This window comes from Eublepharis macularius, chromosome 15 (assembly GCF_028583425.1).
Source record: "Eublepharis macularius isolate TG4126 chromosome 15, MPM_Emac_v1.0, whole genome shotgun sequence".
Taxonomy (NCBI): domain Eukaryota; kingdom Metazoa; phylum Chordata; class Lepidosauria; order Squamata; family Eublepharidae; genus Eublepharis; species Eublepharis macularius.
Window position 1 is genome coordinate 36,215,759 of NC_072804.1, and position 25,279 is coordinate 36,241,037.

At 46.6% G+C, this 25,279-nt stretch overlaps 1 protein-coding gene across 1 annotated transcript in view; it reads right to left on the reverse strand.

The window, feature by feature from the left end:
- The window catches only part of ADGRB2 (adhesion G protein-coupled receptor B2), a 114,577-nt gene that overhangs the window by 46,977 nt on the left and 42,321 nt on the right, over positions 1–25,279 (reverse strand). The window contains exons 4-16 of the mRNA XM_054999374.1: positions 23,673–23,837; positions 19,331–19,495; positions 18,692–18,694; positions 13,058–13,222; positions 12,156–12,257; positions 10,141–10,247; positions 8,596–8,790; positions 7,189–7,257; positions 6,976–7,084; positions 6,044–6,190; positions 4,408–4,483; positions 1,777–1,879; positions 368–411 (exon numbers count right to left, since the gene is read on the reverse strand). Of these exons, the coding sequence (XP_054855349.1) occupies positions 368–411; positions 1,777–1,879; positions 4,408–4,483; positions 6,044–6,190; positions 6,976–7,084; positions 7,189–7,257; positions 8,596–8,790; positions 10,141–10,247; positions 12,156–12,257; positions 13,058–13,222; positions 18,692–18,694; positions 19,331–19,495; positions 23,673–23,837 (1,450 nt within the window). The remainder of the gene's footprint in view (positions 1–367; positions 412–1,776; positions 1,880–4,407; positions 4,484–6,043; positions 6,191–6,975; positions 7,085–7,188; positions 7,258–8,595; positions 8,791–10,140; positions 10,248–12,155; positions 12,258–13,057; positions 13,223–18,691; positions 18,695–19,330; positions 19,496–23,672; positions 23,838–25,279) is intronic.

Genomic DNA, 25,279 nt, shown 5'->3' on the forward strand with positions numbered 1-25,279 from the left:
CCCCCACTCCTCCACTTGAAGCCAGCTGGGTGACCTTGGGTCAGTCACAGCTCCTAGGAGTTCTCTCAGCCCCACCCACCACACAGGGTGATTGTTGTTGTGGGGGTAATAATAACATACTTTGCAAACTGCTCTGAGTGGGTGTTAAGTCATCCTGAAGGGTAGTATATAAATCAAATGTTGCTGTTGTTATTATTATTATTAACATGACTCTCCCAGGGAACATACAAGGTCCTACTTGTGGGACTATCAGAGGGCCAGATGTGGCACCACCTGCCTATGCACCTCACCCATGTCTGTGTGGGTCCACCATCTCCCAGGCATGGTTACACACACACTTCACAACAGCAGGCTGAAATGTACTCACGCTTTTTTGTACTCCCAGGTCACACACTGCGGATGTGAGGTGCCCTGAAGGGGTAGACAAGAAGTGAGAAAAGTAAGCTGGGTGCAGTGAAAGCTGAAGTGGATGTTTCATTGCAGTCCAATAATCAAGAGTGTTGATTTCTTCTTGTTCCACTTCCAAGTTAACAAGGTGTTGTGTTGTCCCCCCAAGCAACAAAAACAACAAGCCCAAACCTATCTAATGCATTTCTTCCTTTGCTAGAAGCCAAGACTTAACTGCTGCTTCAAAATCAGGGGCTATGGATACGGACTCTCCTTCAGGGATATGTATGCCACAGATACAAAAGTCATGGGGGGAGGGGAGAGCAAGGGGAACGTAAGATCACCCTATGCACTTCATCAGGATTCGACTCTATCACGCTCCCTCTATAGAAACTGTAATCTCTGACTTGTTATTTTCTTGTATGTGGGACATATCACCGAAAACTGGATGGGGAGAAAATCCAGCAAAATCAATCAATCCATCCATCCATCTAGATATATATAGATATATAGATACAACATGAAATTTGGGGAGAACATTCCTTTCATGATGTAAACACCCATTAAGAAGGGATTTTAAGAAATTCGCCCCCTAAGGGGGTAAAAGGGAATCAAATGTGTTTTCCCAAAGGGACACAGACTGCTGGCAGGCTGGCAGACTGTTGCCTGCTTGCGCCCCCACCATCAGCTCTGCCACTCTTCCCTGATTGGGCCAGTCTTTCAAGTCATTTGCATATGTGGGCTGATTGGGGCTCACAACATTCCACAACTAACTCCTCCCCCCAAGACAGTTGGAACACAGAGGTCATCTGCATATGCGGCCTGATTGGTCCTCATCCCTCACATTCTAAACAGTATGCCATTTCTATTAGGAGTCATTGAATGTGTCCTGAGCTAAAATGCTCCTCCCAGTCTTCACTATGGTTGCCAGCTCAAAAAGAGAGAGAATATTACATACCCATAAGTATTATAACTGGATTTAAAGTAGTTAAATATTGTAGCAAAGCACAAGTATCAAGCTAGTGTATCTGTAAAAAGACAAAACCTTTGGGGTGGAATGGATGCTACCTGCCTCCCTGCCTATATGGTTTACATAACAATAATAATAACAACAACATTCGATTTATATACCGCCCTTCAGGATGACTTAACACCCACTCAGAGTGGTTTACAAAGTATGTTAATATTATCCCCACAACAAAACACCCTGTGAGGTGGGTGGGGCTGAGCTAGAAGCTGTGACTGACCCAAGGTCACCCAGCTGGCTTCAAGTGGAGGAGTGGGGAATCAAACCCGGTTCTCCAGATTAGAGTCCCACACTCTTAACCACTACACCAAACTGCCTCTCTAATTTGTGAGGGGTGGGACGGTAGACCTTTGTGTACTTACATTGAAGATGTGGGACAATTCCACAGCAATCAAGGGTTCCACAGCCTTGGTTGGTGGCCTCACGGTCACTGTAAGAACTCTGGACATGACAGCCAAGGGACTTCTACAGATGGAAGGGCAAAAGTTTGTCATATTCATTCAAGAGAAATCCTGAAGCCAAATTCTGGATAATCTTGTGGCTAAAAAAAGACCCAATGTGTGTAGAAGGAAAAGCACAACCTGACATTTGCCTTCAGTCCATTACCAACAACCTGGTCCTTGCAAGGCTAGGAGAAAGAATGCAATATAGGTAAGCTACTATGTTGTGTGTCTCCCACCCACATTTTTAACTCATAATATCTACATGGGATCAAGAACCTGAGCACCCCACTGTATCCTAAGACTGTATAATAAAGGCATGCACAAAAGTAGACTTGGAATCTTGGGATTCTTGTCCTTCTGAAAGTCTTCCAAGTCAGAGCCAAAGCATCTCCTGGAAGCCATCACAGATCTGTTAATAGCTGGGATATAAAACTGGAACTAGTTGAGATCATCATAGGTTTGTTGTCATATTAGTTGAACTTTTAAGCTGGGCTTTTTTCTGTTAGGTAAACTTTTTGTTGTTTATTTAGAACAGAATAACTAAAAGTAAACTGGCCACTGCAAAATGAGGCCACCCACAGAAAGGTATGGAAGGGTCTACATACTCGAGCAACTCTCCTGTATGCAGAAAAATATGATGCTGTACATTAACCAAATAGGGGGGGAAATCTTTAAGAACCAACCCGATGAAGACTACATTTGCTCCGAATAGAAGAAACAGTGAGAGCAAGTGCCAGTTAAAAGGGGGAAAGGGGTGAGGAAAAACCACCCTGCTCAAGCCCCTGAGAGCTTATAGTTTCCTGGAGGCAGAGAATTTCCAAACTCTTTCCCCACCTACAACTGTCCACAGGGGATCCAGCTTTCATTTCCATAACAGTATAGTGTCCAATATGGAATCATTGGGAAAAATTGCAGATGAGTTATTCAGTGCCAGGGGACATCTTTTCTCTACAAAAACATGCAAATGTATTATATTTGTCTTCTTAGGCCAGGCTAGAGCCATAGGCTGAATTGAAATTTCAGGGACCCGGAGATCAGGATTTCTGAAGATGGAATGGAAACCAACAGCCAGGCCTCAAGAGAAATCAGCAAGTGGAAGATGCTGGATTGTTGACTATGTAATTTCAGAAAGGCAGGCTCCAAGATGATATGCTGACAGCATTCCCCGTGAGCCTGGAAGTGACATCAGCATATTGCCGGGGCCACTCTAGCATTTGCACAAAACTCTATAGTTCCATACAGTTTTGCCCAAATTCCCTATGATGCACTGATGTCACTCCCAGGAGCATGAGGAGTGATGTCAGCATGTTAGGATGCTGCTTGTCACCCTCCCCCACCCCTTCTACACTTATTTTCTCCCACCGTCCAGCTGAGTGTCAGCAGGAAGTACCTGCTGGCATCAGGGGATCTCTTGCCACCAACGGGAACTGGCAAGGCTGTGAGGGTCTATAGTGGGCCAATTCACAGAGCTATACTAGGACAGACTGTAGCTGCAGTTGCTAAGCTCTCTAGTTCAAGCTCCCCAATCTCTGATATATTTGACTGTGTGTCTGTGCACATAGCATGCTAACCCACGGACTATGTAGTGACAAATGTGTTGGGTTTCACTTAAAATGAATGCAGTGTGAGGCAGTGATATGGGGTTTCCAGAACAATTAAAATTGGAAAACTTCCCAGTTTACAAATCAGTAAAAATACATGTACTCTCCCACACAGTTCCTAGGTGTAATCACCTTAAAAAAAATATTAATTACATCTCTGAAATTGCCACACTTCCATAATATGTACTATTAAGAGTAATAAGTGAGTAATAATAGCCTCAGCCTAGTCTGCCCCATTGTGTTGTTTTGGAGAATAGGTAAAGAGAGAACACTGCCAGACACTTTAGGGAGAAAAATGAGTTACAAATGAAGTAAACAAATACATATTCTATTCGAAACGGCATCCATTTATTGTTATTAACTTTATGCTGCCCTGTTCCCATCTGTAATTTTAATCTCATTCTGTATGGACTCATTTCTGTATTTAAAATCTTATATTTTTATATATGCCAATAAAGGCTTGCATGAGTAGTTATTAACTTGAATCGAACAATGAATCTTTAGAAGTGAAAAATTCTACAGGGAAAAATAGAGACTGGAAAACGTTCAGCCCCACATCTCTGGTGTGTTGATATTTGCATGAACAGCGCATGCGCACACACCCTTGACATTTCTTCAGAGACATATGTTAACACCAGGGCTTTTTTTCAGCTGGAACGCGGGGGAACGGAGTTCCGGCACCTCTTGAAAACGGTCACATGGCTGGTGGCCCCGCCCCCTGATCTCCAGACAGAGGGGAGTTGAGATTGCCCTCCGTGCTGCTGAGCAGCGTGGAGGGCAATCTCAACTCCCCTCTGTCTGGAGATCAGGGGGTGGGGCCACCAGCCATGTGACTATTTTCTCTGCGGGCAACCCACTGAGTTCCACCACCTCTTCTCTCAGAAAAAAAGCCCTGGTTAACACACTGGAGTGTTCTGTCTCACACACAATTTCTATGTGAGCTACTCACCGAGGAGGAGGCAGGATCAGTCCCAGCGTACGATACAAGATGGCACCAATGACAAAATAGGTCGAGTCCTCTGTTTCTGTGCAAAGGAGAGAGGTGAACAAAAAAGCAATATTTGGGGTGGGGGGACCGAGACCAGCCCCTTCTACGACAGATGTAAATTCTCACAGGATTCAGAATGGACTCATCTTAGAGGAGACAATTTGGGATCTGATTCAACTCAGGGTGAAACTGGGCTCGTCCCAAGCTAAGCTCAGCTGGGGTTTCAAAGAGCCAGTATGGGGTAGCAGTTCAAGCGCTGGATTATGAACAAGAAAAATTGACTTTTGAATATTCCTTCTAAAGTTCCTTGAGCAGTCTTGGCCCTGTCAATATATTCAGCCTAATCAACCTCACAGAGCTGTTACAAAAAGTGAGCAAGCAAACGAGCGAGAGAATGAGTGAACACTGCCCTGAGCTTCTTAGCAGAATGGCAGGCTAAGAAAAGCCACAAATAAATTTATGTTATTTGGAATGCAGTGAGATCCAGAGGTGTCCCTCACCACTGCAAGCACCCTTCCTTCCCCCCAAAATGGAACTGCTTGCAGTGGTGGCAAGTCTTTGCCTTTTGTTAGATTCCCAGGTTCCTAAGAGAGATATAGATCACATGGCTCCTGATGAAAACCTAGATGCTGGGATAGGGTTACAGCCAGGGCTTTTTTTCAGCTGGAACGCGGTGGAACAGAGTTCCGGAACCTCTTGAAAATGGTCACATGACCGATGGCCCCGCCCCCTGATCTCTAGACAGGGGGGAGTTTAGATTGCCCTCCGCACCACTCAGCAGCACAGAGGGCAATCTAAACTCCCCTCTGTCTGGAGATCAGGGGGCGGGGCCACCAGACATGTGACCATTTTCTCCAAGGGCAACCCACTGAGTTCCGCCACCTCTTTTCCCAGAAAAAAAGCCCTGGTTAGAGCCCAGCTCCTGTAAAGAGCAAAAGCTTCTAGGGAGCTAAACTCTTGAAAAAAAGCATTGCGATGGCAATGCCAATAAACCCAGAAATAATGTCATGGTCACACCGTGACAGTCTAAAGTTCCTCAAATCTTTATGGTAAAAGACCATAGAGATTTGGGAAATTCCTAGTGTTATGGTGTGGCTGTGATGTTGCTTCCTGGTTTTCACAAGATGTAATTCCCACTCATTTCCTTCCACTGCTCAGAGGAAAGCAGCAGGGGGACCACAGAAAAAGCAGAATGGTCACTGAAACCACGTTAAGTGGCAACCCTATGCCTCGATCATAGGAACCAAGCAACATCTCCAAGAGGTCCTTTAGCCTGGGCCACTGTTTTGGCCCCACAGCAAGGCTTCTTGGTCACAGAAGCAGTACTGAGGGCAGCAGGCTGAACCCATTACAAACTCCTGGAGGAGTTTGGGCTCAGCTCATACTGGTCAAGGGGAGTTTTGAACTGGGAAAAGTGCATTTCTGTATCCCTCAGTTCTGATCATCATGTGTATGCTTGTTTACCTTCAGCAATCAGGTGCTCCCAGACAATTCACACTGCCCCTCGTTGTAATTCCAGAGAGAGGTAAATGAAAGGGACATGCACAGCCCACTCACAACACCCACAAATGTGACCAGCTCCTCCAACACCACTCACCTGAGGACGAGAGGCTCAGCACTTCCTTGGGGATGAAGATCTTGTCCTCCGAGTGCCGTGCCCAGTCCTTCATGCCCCGGCGACCTTTCATGGGGAAATTGATATCACTGGAGACCGCTGAAACCGGCTCTCTCTGTATGCTGATCACTGCCAAGGGTGGGAGAGAATAAAAAAAAGGGAAGAGCACAAGGGAAGGGGAGGGCATCACTACCAGAGTTTTATGAATGAGCCACCTTTTTTCAAACATTTCAAGCATTCAGGCTTGAGCCAGGAAGTGGTCTATGGAGGGGGGTGGGGAGGAATGTAGTCTAGTGCACTCCGTGGGACTCTGAATGCTCCAACCTCAGAGTCCACTCCAAGCACAGAACGGAAGTGTGCAATGTTGGTTCCAGAGACTGGCAGTCCATTTGAAGACTCAGGGTGGACCCAGCCTGACCCAGATCCTAGGAATCTTTGGCAACAGAGCAAGGCCTCTCGCCTGCTGTACTGCAGGTGAATTTGCTTAACAGAGATGTTCTTCTGGTTCTATTTCAGCATTCTCTAATTCTGTAATGCAGATTTGCTGTGCACCTTGTCGTGCACCTTGGTTTTCATTGCACTGCTTCCCAATTCTGTAATCTACCTCGAGTCTCAGTAAGTAAATAAATGAATTCCAGCGTCTACTTGCAGGATGAGCTAAGGTTCCAGCTCCACGAACTGCACACACCATCCAGGCCTGGTTCCCAAGGAAGCCACTCTGATACTTTCCCTCCTAGCACCACCGAAGCCACTTCCCTCCCTCCATGCCATCTTCTGGGCATGACATAAGGGTCACTGTGTGTGTATGGGGGGGGAGATACTTGTGAATTTCCTGCATTGTGCAGGAAGTTGGACTAGATGACTCTAGAGGTCCCTTCCAACTCTAAGATTCTATGATTCTTCCGGCCACTCACCCAAGTTATCTGTGACAATGAGAGAACTCTGGAAGGCCTTGAGTGCATCTCCCACCAGGTGGATGAAGTCCTCAACCACCTTCATGAGGAGGACAGAGCCAGGCAAGATCTGGAAAGCAGAGTGAAGGATGGGTGTGTGTGTGCCAGGATAAGCAGTAATCCCCCCCCCTCCCCAACACACCTGGCTCCATGGCCCATCTTGCATCAGCTCACCTGCTGAGCATCTTCCCACTTGTCCCTGTTTTCTGCATCCACCATGTAGCTGACGACCTGGAAAAATCGCTGCCAGGGAGAGGAGAGGGTGAGGTACAGCTGGCCGTGAAGGTTCCAGCCATTAACAGCCCTGCATGCATTTGACTTTGGATCAGCCTCAAAAAGATGGACTGGAGGAACCCTCCCGAGCAATCTCACCAGTCATATCAGAACTTCTTTGCTTCTGGCTCAGCAGGAACTTCTAAACAAACTTAAAAATGTTATGGTGGCAACTCTGCCCATAGTTCAGAACTCTCCATTTTTCTGCTTTGGGCATTTTGTTTAAAATAGCAGCATGGTGTCAGCATGGCGAAAAGAGCTTGAGACTGCATAGGAAATGCCTCGGGATGGCTCAGCTACCAACCAGTAGTAGGAAGGTGCTGAATTTCAACTAAGCAGGCTTTTGACTTCCATTTTTGGATCTGAATGAATTTATTTGTGGTCAGAGACCATAACAATGGCAATACATCCTTAGTAATCAATAGAATAATTAAATCCAGCGTAAAAATGTAAAGGACATAGAAAAATACATTTAGTATTTAAAATCTTATCTTAAAATGTATATAGTTCTCTGGGAACTGCAGTAATTCTAATATTAAAACACTGACATTAAAATAGTTAGAATCGTAAAAAGAGCAGGACCGACTATGTATGGCTATTTTTTTTACTATGGAATTTAACCAAATAGAGACAGGATTTGGCTATTTGCCTGGATCATGCACACCTCAGTGACCCTCTCCAAGGATAGCAGAATATCTTGCGAGAAGTACTTATTTTAATTTTTTTAGCAAAATTATACCCTGCCTTTCTGCCCTCATAAGAGTCATCAAAGAGGCTAACAAATTTAAAACATACATAATAAAATCACATTTTAAAACCATCAAAACCCACCGAAACAACGACGACAACAGCAACTCATCCTTAAACAGTTAAAACCAGAGCTGAGAATATAACAAAGATATAAATACAAAAATGACAATACTTAAAACAGTTACAACATTGAGCATAGAGAAGGGATCACTGAGAAAACAACAACAAAAAACGATCTGGCATGAAATAAAAAGAGCTATGCACACTGCATGAATTGCATAATGTATGCAGGTCACAACGTTTTTCTGCATAAACTACATAATTTATGCAGGTCGTTATTTGGTGTTTTTGTGGCCAGAATATGAATTTTTCAGTTTTTTAAGAACACAGTAAAAAAGCTCTGCCCTCACTTGCTACAACACTTAGACATAATGATACTGAGGAACTCTCTGTCATGCTGCCGTACAAAGAAGCATCTTCCTTAAGAATGCTCCAGCGCCCGGGTATTCCATGCGCATTTCAAGAACTTGTTCTATCTCCGAAATCGTACGTCAATACCTGCACGTCATCTGCAGAGGGGATGTAAGTCGCTCTTTTGTAAGTGTCTGTGACGTTGCGCAGGATCTCCACTGAGAAGAGAAGGTCCCCGCTGTAGTACGTCTTGCGCGCCACAAGCTCCAACAGGCCACGCACCACCTGAGACATGCCTTCTCCTGCCAGCATGCGCTGCCCCTTTGCCAGATGTTCTCGGAGCTGAATGTGGGACAGAGTAAAAGGTTTTTTGAAATCTGGGGTAGAATGGGGAAAGGCCCAAGCTCAGCGGTCGATAGCATATTTGGCATGCACAAGGTCTTGGGTTCAACTGTCAGTGAAAGGACCTCTGACTTTAAAATGGCCTTCGTGCTTTTAAAAAGTGCTTAGTTGTTCAAGGAACATTGGACCTTCTGAAGTCTGCAGGGACGCTTCCTCTGAATTGCCCTAACCCAATCCAAAGCCATTACAATAGGGGTGGGCAACATTTTCTTTAACAAGAGATACCTCCAAATAATGGAAAATATCTGAGTCGACCCTGGCCCCCATGTTACCAAGGTTTGTTCTGTCTGAGAAACAGTCTGTGTACTAGACAGAACATCTGAAATTGAGCTGTCAGTCCTGCAGTACAGAGGGAAAATTTGCTTTCTTTCAGGATCTTTTCCTGGGTCTTCTAGGTCAGCATGCCTGTGACCTATCTGTTGGAAACCCTTCCATTACAAAGTATGCAACCCTCCCTCTGTTTCCTTCTACTCATTGCAACCCTCCCCCAAATATACCCTGCTCTGGAAGACTTCTGTGTGTTCAGCCATAGGCAATCAGATGCACTAAGAACAGAATGCATCTTTCCAACATGTATTACTTAGACTGGCATATGAAGAACACGCTGCATAAGGTCTGGGGAAGAACCTGCCCATCTTGTGTTTCATGTGACTGGAAACTTACTTTAACTTGCAGAGAAGGGCAGGAGAGGGACGGCTATTTGCATTACTGACGGTTCCTTGTGTATGCCAAGGATCTTCCCCGATTGTCTGGGCAGATGCATGGAACCAGGAAGTAAGTCAAAAAGCCCTCCCCATATGGCCTTTCTCTGCTAGTTAAAGCACACAGGGTGGGAAAATGGGGATAATAAGAACTTAAAGGGGTGTTGTGAAGACACGGGAAAGAACAAAAGTTCCATGAATTAGGTTGCCAGAGGAACCTGCCTCCATGTGCCCATGGGAGATGATTAGTGACCCCCCACCCCACCACCGTAAGCTTCATGTTATGTGTTAAATGTGAAGTGGGTTGGGGAGTTCATGTAACATGTAAAAAGGCCCCCAGTCATACCAGCTTCTCCAGTCAATGAAACACAACAAGGAATTCTGACACTGCTATTGCTTTGCCTGTTACATTCTTCTTGCTGCTGGTGGAACCACCTCTCTTTGGCGAGCTCCACTACACCTTTCCTCCTTCCATAAAATCCTCCTCCTTTTTTACAAGGGTGGGGGGAAGGAGCCCATAGCGTAGAAGGGAAAGAAGGGAGGGGGAGAAAAAGAAAGGCTCATTTGCCTGTCAAAGTCTGCTACCTACTGAGAGATGTAAGTATCGGTATTCGTGGGAAACGCAGCGTGCAAAGCTGGGTGAACCCCAATAAGCCACACCCTGCGAGTTCAGCAGGCACCGGCGACTGGCAGACCCTAAGGGGATAAAAAGGATTAGACAAACAAAGAGCACTCATAGCTGTGAACGTTCACCATGCATGGTCCTCCCCACACCTGCTACCAGGAAGTTGAGGGATCCGAGGGATGGGACGGCTGTGAAAGGACATCAGCTCTATACTGCAGAAGACAGCAGGTGGGAGACATTCCTTGAAGGTTGCAGAAGCCCTTTATTTAGAAGCAATTCGCTATAAAGCAATTTGCCTGGGTTAAATACCTCTGTACATGCCTTATTAAAATAGGAATTGTGCTAGTACCTCCATGTTGTAAGTACTAACCTCCTTGTCAGGTTTCAAAAGTTGAACCTCTTCCCCCCAGAATGTTTATCTTTTTTTAAACACCTTTGCCCATATGCTGGACAACCTCTTTCCAACTTCATCTTTTTAAAAAAAAAAACTTATTAAGGGGCTTACAGCAGGGCAAAATTAAAATGAGCAGAGTTTGGAAGAAGTTACAGAAACAGAACACAGACACATCATAGATGCACCAGAGAACCCCGATTACAATCTTCACATTTTATTCAGCTTTCAAAGGTTCTGCATGAACCTGGGATGCTGCATTATATTAACAGTAAATAAGAGATTTTCCCACTCATAATACTGAGAAATTATTTCAACGTGGGGTGTAGATTTAGTCTCTTGAAAAAACATAGTGCCAAAATTTCACACAACCAAATATGTGCTTTAGCCAACAGGACTAACAGTATGAAAAACCTTCAAAGGCGGGGGGGGGGGGGCGGTGAGGAATGTTTGAAAAGGTGCCTTAGCAGGAGACTTGCAAAATGCATTGCCATATGTGGTTTTTAAAATTATACGAAATTGGAAAGAGTCCATTTACATGAACGAGTAATTGTGTAAGTGGAATGTGTAAGATACAAAGTTCTAGTAACATGAGGGCGGGGCAATGTACTGGAGATAAGGAACTGTGAGAATATAATGTGGAAGAAACACTTTGCACATTGAAAAACAATAGAAATTGGAGACAGCTGTGAAGTTTATTAGAAACTTTTGGGCTGGTATAGACATACCACGTAAATGTACAGAAATGGGCTTTCAATTTCCATGTAGGCAAGCAGAACTCATGGCATTAGAGATGGGCACGAACAGCAATACAAGCTTTAAAAAGCCACGAACAGCCCAATCAGCTGTTCATGAACAAGCTGTTCATGAGGCCCCATTCTAAACAAACAGGTGGTCGGTGCAAGCCAGACAATCTGGCACCTGCAATCAATTCTCTTGGCAACCAGAGGCAGGGACTGCCTGAACTCTTTTTGAACTCCTGCTGTTGCCCAGGAAACCCCAATCTAAGCCCAATTTAGGTTGATAGGCAGGTCTTCCTTTCAAGTCTGGAGCTCCAAATTTGTTACAAGGAAGCAAAGAGCAGGGGGGAGGGGGGCTCCCAGCTCTGGTTTTGCAGACAGTGAGGGAGAGACAGTTGCTGTTGGCATTTTGAGAGACAGACAGGGAGAGTGCATTGGAGCTTGAATTTTCTTTGTGTGTGGTGGGATAGGGATCTACCGCTTCAAGTTCCAGGGCTGCTGCCAGGCTCTGGGCCAAGCGATTATTTATTACTGGTACCTTTCCTGCTGCCTGCTCAGGTAGGGTTTCTGGGAGTGGTGTGGTAGAGATCTTAATGGCTGGAGGAGAGCCTGCTGGCCCCCACGAACAACGAAGATGTTCATGATCAGGTCATGTTCGTTGTTCATTGATGGCAACGAACAACGAACACCACGTTCGGGGTTTTTTTTTCTGTTCGTGCTCATGTCTGCATGGCATACATGTCTTCACCTTTGCCATTTGTTACTCATAAGGCCTTCTCCCCTGCTCTCCTTTCCTCTGATATCATCTAGGCTCCCCATATGGAGATGCTTCTGATGAAGCTGCCTACCTGTGGCATTGGCTGGGCATTTGTTGTAGACTATTTCCCCAGCGGCGGCTTTCTTCCAGGTCATCAGCGTGACATAATCATCTTTGCACATCTCATGGTATGCTGCAGGAGGAAAAAAGGGCAAAAGATGATGGTCTCAGCAAAAGAAGTGCAGGAATCCTAAAGCGGATAGCCACACAACGAAGCCCAAAAGTCTGGGGATGAATGCGTTGATTATTGACATAGCGGGCTGTGTGTCTAGGTGGAACATATGAATTTTTGGAAGAACTAATGGGTGTATGTTTATGGATCAGCAGAGAGTATGGGAGAGGGAGAGGGTTGAAGGGGGGCAATTACAAGAAGTACCAATCAGGAACAGGGATGGTGGGTGGACTTCCAGGAGCTACTTGGCTAACCAGATCAGGACAGGAGGTCAGGCCCCTAAAATTCAAAACGATCTATAGGTAGCTGCTTCATCCTGCTTGCCAAATGCTGGTGTGAATGAAGTACACCTTCCTTCTTTCTATTCCTCTGAGCTCCTGCAGTCCCTGGCAGCTCACGAGGGAGAGGACCCAAGTAAGGCCGTCTCAGTTTATGTTCAAAGCTCCAGACAGTGCTGGTGGAGGAGAAATTCATTGGGTCTGGGGAGGGGGAAGAGAAAGATGGACAGATGGGCAATGAGAAATATCTTGGCAGATGATACACCAAGGCACCAATGTGTAGACAGGCCACTGCCCGGTTAATGGCCAAAGAGAGCCAAGGAACAGGGGTACATGGGTTGGTCAGGTTTCCATACCACACAGGAATACCCTTTGGTGGGTATTCTAGCCTTTGCTGGAGGAAGGGAAAGGTTCTCAGGTCACCTCCCAGGTTGAAGTGGGAGAGTAGGCAGCAGCTGGAGGGTCGCACCCCATCAAAGATACCTGGACATTTCTTCTCGTTGCACGTCTTGACTTCCTCCCCGCTGCCTTCGCATGGGTAGCCTTGCACACCTGTTCCTTGGCACATGCGGAAGCGTCTCTGCCAGCCCGTGTCGCACGTCTTGGAGCACAAACTCCAATGGTTCCATGGGCCCCACGTGCTGTCAGCTTTGGTTCAGGGGAGCAGAAAGGAACAATCAAAAGAACCTTCCAAACTATCCCTCCTCCCCCACACCCCTGGACACACGTATTTCCAAATTTAGATTCATATTAGCGAAAAGAGCAGCCAGAATGGCAAGGAGATGGAAGAATTCTTCCTTTATCACTGGGGTGCAACTATACCAGCCCAGCTGATAATTACTTTAATCAAATATTCCACAGATGATTAAACCCATTTATCAATAATTCAGATCTCATTTTATCCGAACTGTCCCCTCTTCCTTTTCCCACCAGGCCGTGACCATGAGGGTGCCCTTAACAAATGGAATTCATTTTAATTCCTCAGGAGGTGAGTCTCCTTCAAGGCTTCTGAACTCTGCAGATCTCATCTGGCTTGAGTAATAGGGTTTAATTTTCCTGTATTATCAAATGCAGTGTCAGACAATATCTAGACCACTACCAAGACCAATGATCAACCTAGCTGGTGTTTCTTAGGCAGGGGTTTGTACCCAGGTGGCTACAGGGAAAACCAACTCTCTAGATTGATATTTTCCAAACTTTTTTTTTCCAAATTAAAAATGGTGGCATCCCAATAGTTAGCACCTCAAAATGTGTGAGAATTACTGGATTCATGTGTTCCTGCATGAGTCGGAGATCTCAGTGAGGGCAAAGAATTCTTCTGTCTCTCTTATTTTAGAAAGGGACTGACTATTCCAGAGCTATTTGCCTGCAGCAGAGGCTAATAAGAAGGAAGCAAGACCAGAACAGGGAATCAGGTGGAGACACAACAGGTAGCCTTCTCTAGGGGGGTGATAATTTGGAGGTGATAATTTGTTACCCAGAGCACCCTAGTGAGCTCTGGCTCACAGTTCAGAGCCTCGAGCGATGGCCTCTCCAGTTCCCCCCAGACTTCTGACCACTCTGGCTTCCAGCTCTCTCCTTGACCCTTTGAGCTATGTATGGCTGAGGATTGGCATATCCATCTAGCTAAATCAAGCAGTCAAGTTTTTTGTAGACTGAACAGTTTCAGGCAGCATATGGAAAACTGTATGATATATACAGCTTCTCCATCAAAATTCCCCCTAAAAAACCTGTCCTCCCAAATATAGAAAAAACAAATTGCCAGGGCGAAAACTAGACTTTTTTTTAATATGCACTGAATTTGTTTTACCATTTGAACATGCAGCTTCCCCACCACCACCCCCATACATACACATCTACAGCCAAAGTCCTTTAGCACTTAATTCTGCTGACTGCACACAAATCCTGACAATGCCCCCCTTATTCCCCATATTGCCTAACCAAGGGTCCTCCTCAACCTTTTTGAGTCTGCAGGCTCTGGTACAATGTGATGGCTGCCGCAAAACAGCTGCCACAGGAGGTGGAGCTAGTCACACAATGGCTGCTGCAGCTTACCTTTGTCCAGTCAGTGAAGATCATTGTGCTTGTAATGGCAATTGCTGCCAAGTGAGTTTTAAACTCTGTACAGTCAATCAAATCTCCAGCAGCCAATCAGAAACCTTGCGGGGTAAAAGCCGCACCTGGCCTCACCAATTTTCTAAAATACTTAGTGGGTGCCAGGAAAGGTGTTGGCGAGCACCAAAGGCACTGTGTTGGGGACCCCGGCCTAACCAAACCACAAGTCTCGGCTGGCTTTCTGCCTACCCGCACAGTGCCACAGACACATTATTGCAAAATCTCGTGAGAAACAACACTGAGAGCCCAAAGCTGCACATTAAACCCCCCATCTCTTCCAAAGAGTACTGCAGGAAACCACCACAGTATGTCACTTCCCATGCGCCCCCCCCCCATCTACAGTGCTGATAACCAGTGCTTAAAGTTCAAGAGGTTTAACCTTCAGCAAAACATTTTCTGCTGGAAAGAGTAGCAGTTGGAACAGTTTGGCAAAAACCAAAGCCAGTACAGCAGGGGGTTCAGACTGTCTGGCTGGGCTATCCTACGGAGACCCACCTGTCTACTGTATAATTACACTTTATATTTATTTCTTTAGGTAATTTATAACCCACCTTTCTGAGTATCCAAGGTGCCTTACAACACAAATAACACTTAAACGCCCAATACATTTCTACTAAAATCAGTAATAATACTAACACAAATCAATATTAAAGGAGGCAGAAATGCGCTGAAAGGCAATAAAAACTCAACACTAGCACTCAAAAGTGGTCCATTAAATATCCCATTTGAAAGCAGCAGAAATATTATAGCATAGCGTAAGAGAAACCTAGAACGCCCCAACTGCAGTCTGAAAGACCCCCCAGTACAAGTGAAATGCCACATATGAATCCAGACAAGAGAAAGGTACTGCAAGTTAATAATAAAGGGCAATTAGCATTAGCGCAGGGGCTCAGCTCTGAATAGGTTGGCTCTTTCCTATAAGGATCCAGTTTGCAGTGTGGGTTGCTATTTAGTCAGGGGCTGCAGATGGTGGCCCAGGTCTCCTCTGTGGCACGGAGGGTTTTTTTAACTCACTTTGGCCAGCTCCCCATCTGCCTTATATCCTTCCTTGAGAGGCATGGTTTGGCCACAGCTATTCATGTATCCAGGTTAGACTACTGCAATGCAGTCTACATGGGGCAGCCTTTGAAGACTGCTTAGAAGAACTCATTTAGGAAGCCCTACATGGCCTTGGGAAATCTCAGAGAAGCACCTTATACCTTACTGATTCTGCCCACCAGCTAAGAGCTACAGATGAGGCTGGACTTTCACGCTAACCTTTTGGAGGTCTTTTTCATGGTAGCACCTAGACTGTGGAAAGTCAGTCCCTGCTGAGGTTCACCTGGCAGCAAGAGTAGTTATCTTTTAGGTAGTTTCAGGTGAGTAGCCATGTTGGTGTGCAATAGAACATCAAGATTCAAGTCCAGAATCACCTAAAGCCCAAAAAGATTTTCAGGCATATAAGTTTTCAGGAGTAAAAGCTCCCTTTGTAAGATAAGACAGGTTCATATCTAATGAAGGGAGCTCTGCCTCTCGAAAGCTTATATCCAGAAAATCTTGTTGGCCTTTAAGGTGCTATTGCACTTGAACCTTATTGTATCTTTTAGGTCCTCTCCTGGGCTTTAGGTTAAACTACTCCTCTTCTGAGGGTGGTTTTAATTTCATTGGTCCTGTTTTGATATTTTAATCCTCCGTACTACTCTTTTAAAATGTTTTATGCTTCTGCATTTTTCTACTTTTCATGTTAATTGTTTTAGATCCGCTAGGCTGGTTTTAAGATTTTAATTGGAATGCTGCCTTGATGCTTTATTGATTTTTATCCGCTGTTATTTTTATACCAGTGTTTTGCAATTGTTTTGATTTGTTTTACTGTACTTGCTGATTTTATTGGCTAGCACAAGCTGCCTCATGAATTTTATACTAAGAGTATGGGATATAAATATTTTAAATACATAAATAAATCTAAGTTCAAAGGTCCTCTGGAAAAGGCAAGCTTTAATCTGATGCTGAAAGGCTGGAAAAGATGGAGACAGACTCGTTTTCGAGGCCTAGGAGTTCGCCAACCTGAGACAAAAGGCAGAAATACCTGTCAACAGTCCCTGTCAATAGTTTATATTAATATTGTGAGGATAATGTTTTTGATACTAACTAGCTGGTTGGGGTGATGGCACAGAATGTTCACAATCATTCCAAACACTCGGGAAACAAACTGCTTGCAGAATTGCCAGAAATCTGGATCCCTTGAGGAAAGGGAAAGTTGGCATTTTAGCTGGGATTAAAACCTCACACAAGTCCGCCAGTCATGCTGAAGGGTGGGAAGAGGTCCCAAAAGACAGAGACTCTTAAGAGGTAAGGAAAGTGAAGGAAGGGTTGACTTTTAGCCAGTGGACTGAGAAAGAGGAGGGGTGGGTGCTGAAAAAAGCTGAAGAGGAAGAAGAGAAACAAATGGTCTGAAGAAGAGAAGGCTCTGAAGAAACCCTGCAGTGCTGGGCAGGGGAGGAAAGAGAGGTGTTGTCAGGGAGGCTGGCAAAAGGAAATTGGATAAAGTAAGTCTAAAAATGGGTGTTGGAGACAGGGCAGTGAAGAAGGAGCCAAAGAGGAAGCAGGAATGGCAAGAACCAGGGTAAAGTAGTGGACTAGTGTTGGACTAGTGCTAGATCCAGGTTCAAATCTCTACTCTGCCATGGAAGCTTTCTGGTTAAGTCACACACTCAGTCTAACCTACCTCACATGGTTGTTGTGAGGATAAAACATGGGAGAGGAGAATGACGTAAGTCACACATTGGGGAGAAAGGCAGGGTATAAATTAATAGATAAGTAAATAATCCTCACTTAGCTTCTGAAGACAGCAGAGGCTACTTATAGCAAGGTAGCAATGGGCATGCAAGAGAATTCTGAAGGGCTGGAGACTACAGGCTAGGCACCCCCGGGATATGAGACTGCTATGTACAGAGGATGGTGAGGCAAGCAGGCACGGACTGTCTCACGCTGATTTGAACCAACCTGCTCAGTTCTTGGCCACAGCTTTCAAGCTACTAGGATTCTGAAAACATGGAGCGGGGTTTCACTGCCACAGGACAAAACTAACCAGCAGCCTGCCAGAGTCGGACCTGGGAACTCTGCGTTCAAGTTCTGATTAACTTACAGCGTCAGCAGGTGGCTGCAGGCCAAAATTAAACTTGGTGCAAAAGGGCCAACATAAGAAGGAACTCAGCAATGGCTGCTGAGCATTTTCACAAATCACAAGCCACAAAGCACAGAGCCATGTTCGCCCCAGGCACCTGGGGGAGGGGGAGCACCAAGGGCTGCCCTGACAACCAGTTCTGGTCCCATTCAGTTCCTTGGTTCCCACCTTTGGTTTCCAGGCCCAGCTGTCACTCCTCAATAAAAAAACGGCAAATGAAAATCGACGCTGGGGGAGAGAAGGCAGCCGAGGGCCATCTGTCTCTGCCGCCGGATGACTGGCGTCTCTGAACCTGCCGTATTAGGCGCTGCGGCTTTATGGAGAGCAGCTGTCACTCCAGACAGATTGGCAGAGCCTTGTGCTGACGTTCAGGCACGTCTCGCCAAGCCCAAAGCTCCTGGATGTGGGCCAGGGTTCTGGGAAGGAGCAATCCAAGAACCTGCAGTGCCGTATTGGGGGAACATCAAACCAGAGGACTCCTCTCCTCAAGGCGTGAGCCAGTCTGGGCTGGAGCACTAAGCACCTTGGACAATGGCTGCAAACCCTTCTTTTCTAGTCCATAAATGGTTTCCTTCCAATCCCACCCTCCCATCATTACAGTATTTCATTTCTGTAATAATGATAATGATAATGATAATGATAATGATAATGATAATGATAATGATAATGATAATAATAAATTTATTATTATCCCCACAACAAAACACCCTGTGAGATGGGTGGGGCTGAGAGAGCTTTGACTGACCCAAGGTCACCCAGCTGGCTTCAAGTGGAGGAGTGGGGAATCAATCCCACTTCTCCAGATTAGAGTCCTGCTGCTCTTAACCAGTACACCAAACTGGCTGTCAAAACCAGGCTGGGGTTGGAATCAGCCCCTCTCAAAGTAAGACCTAGCAGGTATCCTCCAGATCAGGGTCTTTGAAGCCTGAGGTTAGAGTGGAGGCCTTGGGGATGGAATTAGTCGTAGCAACCACTGTTACCTGTTGGCATCTAGAAACCACTTCCTTCTTCCAGCAGACTGCTGCTGAAGAAGGCTTTAAGCTGTGAGCACATGAAGGCACAAGAGTCTTGGGCCAAGACCCTGACAGCTCTTAATTCTGAGCTCGGGGGAATGGGAGAAGAAAAGCAAGACTTCTGGCAATACTTAGGAAAAGCTCCCTGCAGCTGCTCAACAGCCTTAAGATTCTCCTGATCTAGTGCTCTCCCTGCCATGAACTGGTTGCAAAGAACCATGGCTAAACCAGCATGCTAAATATTTTTAAGGCTCCACTGGGCCCGTATTGTGTCTGCCCCTTTGCCTTGCCCTGTGGCTACCCACCGACTCTGCACCAGTAGCAGGACTCCGCACTGCGATCCTGGCTGTGCCAGCTAGTTAGGCCAGTCCCGGGGAAAGCTGACAAGCAATGTTGCCAGCAAGTGTTCCAGGGCCCTGAATGGACTCCCCCTCCCCTTGCAATGGAGCCTGGTACAATCCTTACCTGGACACTCAGGGTTGTAACACTCCCTGGCATCGGCGTGAGCCCCTTTGCACTCTGCCCAGCCATGAGATGAGACGCTGCATTTGCGGGTACGCTGCTGAGTCCCGTTGGAACACGACACAGAGCAGCGGCTCCAGGATCCCCAGTCCAGCCACTGGCCTTCCACTGTTAGAAGAAACACAGGAAAAGCCCCATCAATGTAGGGTGAAGGTATAAAAGGATGCCCTGCTCCTTTCACCCAACTGATCCTCGACTATCATTTCATTCAGTTTTCTGTTCTAAGGCGGGAGTCTCCGAATGCTAACAAACACTTCTTCTGTGCACTACAAGTTAACCCTGGTTGTTCTCCTGTGCTATCCACCCCAGAAGAGCGTCAGGATAGCTACGCTGGAAAGACGGCTGCTACAAGCAAGCTGATCTGAGAAAAGGGAGGTGGAGGAAAGAAAAAAAAAGGATGTCCAGTGCCCAAGTGAACAGCCACGGCTGTCACAGGTGGCAAGCCCCTACCTAGATCTCCTTTCCATCACTTCTCGTACAGTCCCTGATGTTCTGGATGAAGAACTGTTGTGCATTTCTCCATACACCACAAATGGAACCAAAGATGTGGGATGGGTCCACGGGACACTACCACATTAGGAAAGGGTATCAGTAGGTTCAACAAGTGCTGGGTCCTGGGCCAAATCTGTCCCCTATTTATCAGCCAAGGGGCCACAGATAACCAACAAGATCCACCAGCAGACCATGTTGAGAGGGACCTGAGCTCTTGGCCTCTCACATCTGACTTCACTATCAAGATGGCCTTTCCAGGAGATCTAGTCTGTGGCCACAGTCCACAGAGAGAGAGAGGGTGGCTGCTTTCACTGCAGGGCTGGTGTTTGCACTAGGGAGTTCCAGCCTAGGCATGAAGCAAAACCAGTCCATAGACATTTTGGGCAGAAGTGGTACTCCAAAACCAGTGCAAATTCTGCATGGTGACCACACAGCTGCTAAAGTGAAATGCTAGGCTGAATAAAGGATAGAGAAGGAGTAAGTTTCTAGGCCACATGATTGAAGACAAAGTTTTGAAAACGAGCAGGTATTTTCAAAGGAGAGCCAGTTAAAGTTTCAGACTAGGATCTGGGAGGCCCATGTTCAAATCCCCACTCTACCACAGAAGCTCGCTAGGTGATTATGCATCAGTCACAACCTCCCAGCCTAGCCTACCTCACAGGGTTGCTGTGACAATAAAATGGAAGAGAGGGAACAGTGTGAATCACTTTGATTTCCCATTGGGGAGAAAGAAAAGGTACAAGTAAACAAACAAACAAATAAATAAGAGATTCTGCTCGTCCCTTTTAATCTAAAACAAGAATAGACCAACACACTATGGGCCTGGCTACATATACTGCATCTGGGTCCATCTGGAGTCCTGCCACATCAGATGAGTGCCCTCAGCTCCATGTTCAGAACTCCCACTTAATTCTCAAGCACGTGCCTTGGCCTTGGCCAAAACTGCTCCCTGCCTGTCCCCCGTGCCTCACCTTCCCTTGTACCATGCACACCACCTTCCTAGTTTTGGATTCCTTGCCTGAATTCAGACTCTGCACTTGCCTCTCCCTGTACCCATCTTGCCAAAAACTCTTCTTCATTGTTCCTGACATTGGCTAGAGATCCGCTTCTGACACCAGGCCCTTTGCAAGAATTCTCACATGACGTGGAAACACAAAATCAATCATTCAGAAGACCTCTTTGCCCCAAGGATGGATCCAGAATGAAGGTTGAGCTTCCAACTGGATCCCATCCCCCCTATTCTTCCTGTTTTTAGGCTCCCAGACATCTGGGTGCAGCCCACAATAAACGGCTGGTGAGCTGGGTGTAACCCAAGGGGCTGTATGGCATAGTGGTTAAGAGCAGCAGGACTCTAATCTGGAGAACCAGGTTCGATTCCCCACTCCTCCACTTGAAGCCAGTTGGGTGACCTTGGGTCAGTCACAGCTTGGAGTTCTCTCAGCCCCACCCACCTCACAGGGAGACTGTTGTGAGGATAATAATAACACACTGTGTAAACCACTCTGAATGGGCATTAAGTGTCCAGAAGGGCAATATATAAATTGAACGTTATTGTTGTTATTATGCAGGAAAAAGCCTAGCCTACAATCTTGCTCTATGAAGAGAACGGTACCTAAAGGACAGGATCGATGCATAAAGTCAGGAAGAGGCTGTGATGGTTTCTAGGTAGAAAAATGGCAGCAACCTAGAGACGCAGCCTCCCTTGGGAAACCGCAAATAGGCCACTCCGTGCCAATGCTTAGTTTTGCTGCTGTGCGTGGAACACCTGAGGCAGGTTCTTACAGCATTTGAGAAGCATGGAGGCCAACTGTATGTCGTTGTGCCCCACGTTCAAACCTCGGGGGAGTAAACGTCACACGAGGCTCCCAAACAATCCACGTGCTGCAAACAGGGCAACATCGGATGGGACAAACGGAGGAGCTGCAAGGCCCAAGGATGGAGGACAGAGCCTAGAAGGCATCCTGGGCTGGGACGGACGGCATGCTGACGGAGCTCTCTTCTGCCACAGGAGCCAATAGGAATGAGCAATGTCAGACCCTGCGATTGGTCAACAGTATGAAGCCTCTGGATGGGCCAGGCTTGATGTACATATATGACTTTTTCACGATCAACACTTTAATATGTCTATTAAAAATAAGACTTGAGGCATCCTGTCTGATTTCACATTTCATGCCTGTCTTGGGATCCAGGATATGATTTGAAAGAATGTAGGCTGAAGAATACACAATCCTTGACTGGATCTACAGTTCCATTTATGCCCCCCAAACTACTCTGGTGGCACCAGAAATGTTGAAACCTCAGGGTACGTCACACGCCAGTGCGGTATAAATGGCAACAAGACCCAGGTTCCAGTCATCCCTCAGCCATGAAGCACTTTGGGCCAGTCACACTCTCGGTCTAACTTCCCTCACAGAGAAATGGATGGGGCACGTATGTTCCCTTGAGCTCTTTGATGGGAAATCGGCTGCAGAGAAAGAGACACCAGCATCTTCTTGCCCGTGCAAGCAGGGGCTCTGGTCATCAGCCTCTCTGGTTTTCCCATTTTAGATGCCACTGGAGCAATGTGGGATGCTGCCATTTAGAAGCAGCTCCCCTCAAAGAACTGGCCCTCAGGGGGCAACGTTTCTGTGCCCATGTTTGCCTCCTTCTCCCCTCTCCCCTCCTTTTCCAGCCCCTTTCTTCGGTTAGACTCCAGATGAGTTCATTTGGCAACATGCCGTTATACAAAACAGCCATCTTGCAAACTAACAACCTCACAAGCACTGCTCTCCCGGCCCCAGTCTGACAGGGAGCCCGACACCGTTGTCATGGGAACGGAGGGGGGGGAGTAGGAAGATGGGCTAGATTCAAAGACAAAGAAGGGAGTAAAGAGCACCGGGTTGAGAGAGCTCTGAGGATGGAAAATAACCTCCTAAGATTCCACAGGAAGGGGTGTGTGTGTATGTGGCTCATGTAATCTGATTTCCCCCCATTAAACGAGATCATCATCTGCCCCGGCTCCCGCTGGATGCTGCAAAGATCAATTCGGAACAAGGCACGTTTCCTTCCCTCGTACTTATCTGTCTGTTAGCTTGGGAAGCATCTCTGCCGCTCAAAGGCAGGGACCTTCTGCAATTGCTCTTTGCCACCCCACCCCTCAGGCTAGATTCCCCCCAGTTTGTACAAATCAGCAGAACCCAGCACTGAAGGCTTTTTCTTCCTTTGAGCGCACTTCAGGCTGCAGGTGGGGATAAGAAACGCTTGAGCTCTCCCTCACCTAAACAAACACCTCCCCCCTACCCACACACAGAAACCTAAGGTGTCAGGGAGCCAGCTTCACACTATTTCTTAATGTAAACAAAGTGTTCAGGAGCGCGTGTGTGAAATTTTCAAGCATGCAATTCTCATAACCCACAACCTTAAGTGGTCCCATCCAAATAGGGCTTAACCACTTGAAGTTGCACAAACACGACTGATGAAGTGAAAGATGGTCCCCCAAGTGACTTCCCACCTCACCATTAAAGTAATAAAATAGTCTTGCCAAGTCACTCCTTCCTCCCTGTATTTTTAAAAAGAACCTTATAAATAAACCATGCCATCAAAAATACCCTCAGAACCCTTGGAATCATCTCCTATGTGAGACCCTTCCCCAGACTGTCTTACCACACTAGGATGACCTTACAAACTCTGTATTGGATTGGGCAGGGGTGGGTGGGTGGGGGGGATGCTCAATTATCTTTAGGAGAATGGGGGGGGGACTGTGGGAAGGGAGGAGAAAGGAAGGAGAGGGAAATCCAAGCAGCTGGATACTGACCAGGGCAGAGAGCGATATTGCAGGATTTAGTCTGCACCTTGGGACCCTCGCAGGCCTTCCTGCTGTGCCAGGGAGCAACGCATTGCCGCATTCTGATCCGGGACCCTCGCCCGCAAGTCCTCGAGCACAGACTCCAAGGTGACCATTCCTCCCAGAGGCCATGAACTGCAACACAGCACACAGCATCATGCTCTGACCTCTTGTTCAGCTGGTGGGGTCGGGCGGGGGAGTGCAGAAGAAACGCAGGAAGGCCTGGAGGGGGTGTCCGGGGAAGATTCACAAGGGGGAGGAGGAGAGTGATACAGAGACGAAGAGAAGAAACAGTTTGTTCTGTCGTCTGACAGAACAATGAGCAAGTGGTTTCATGACAACTTGGTAGGGAGGAGGTTTAGGATAAAGGATGAAGAACTTTCTGTGTCGGGGCAGGGTTGATGAAAGAGCTGACTGAAATAGTGCCTTATTTATTTTGTTTCCTATTTATTTATTAACAGTAAACGTTCAAAATACTGTTAAGGCTCTAGGTCAGTGATCCCCAGCGTGGTACCCATGGGTGTCATAGTGCCCTCCAATAGGTTTCTTGGTGCCCACTTTTTTCTTCTCCAAAGAATCTCTTCTCCAGGGCAAAGGGCCACTCACGGCTTCCCTCCACTTCACTGGGGTGTAGAGTACTTCACAAGAACCCAGGAGGCCCCCTCTTTTACATGACGATAGAACACATTCAGAAACAACTGCCTATGATGGAAAATCGGTTTAGAAACTTCCACCATCTTGAGACTGGCCCTATTTTGTAGCTGGTCATGCCACACACCCCATAGCAGCCATTTTTGGCACTGCCCATTACATACATAAGTATTGCAGTCAAGTCACAACCAATTTATGTCAAGGGGAAACCAGTAAGGGGCTTTCAAAACAAGTGAGAAGCAGAGGTGGTTTGCCATTGCCTTTTTCTATAGTGTTTTCCTTGGGGGTTCGCCCAACCAAACACCGACTCTGCTTAGCCATAGCAGATCGGGCCATACCATGCTGTCTTCCCTCCCAATGCCTGTTACCTATTTTCAAAATTTCAAAAGTCTCCACATATTTAACAAGGCTAGGGACTAGTCCTAACCCACAACTATTTCTGACTGGGCTGTTTCCACACTACTTGCCTTCAATCGGAACGCCGTGGAATGTTGCGAAAAAACCGCGGAAGATAGTGTTTTCTTGTGCGAGTTTTGTGCGACATCACGCAAAACCCACACCAGAAAACGCTATCTTCTGGGCTTTGTTTGCAACAATCCGCGGGGTTCCGATTGAAGGTGAGTAGTGTGGAAACGGCCCTGGTGATCTGAAGGAAGTCAAGCGAGGGTTTCTGCACAGTCACCACCTAACACTGCCCAAAGGAGGCACCCGCCGTGAGACCTGCCGCCCTAACAACGAAGTCTCTTAACAACTGCTGGCCAAAGTAGGTAATTTGCAAATGCCTATAAAAAGGTTCCAGGTCAAACACGCTGGTTGGTCTGAGCAAGAAAAGAGACTCCTGCTTGGCTTTGCTCCCTATAACAGAGAGTCTGGCTCGCTCCCCTCTGCTCCAGGAGCCAATCTAAAGAATGTAGAGATAACCACTA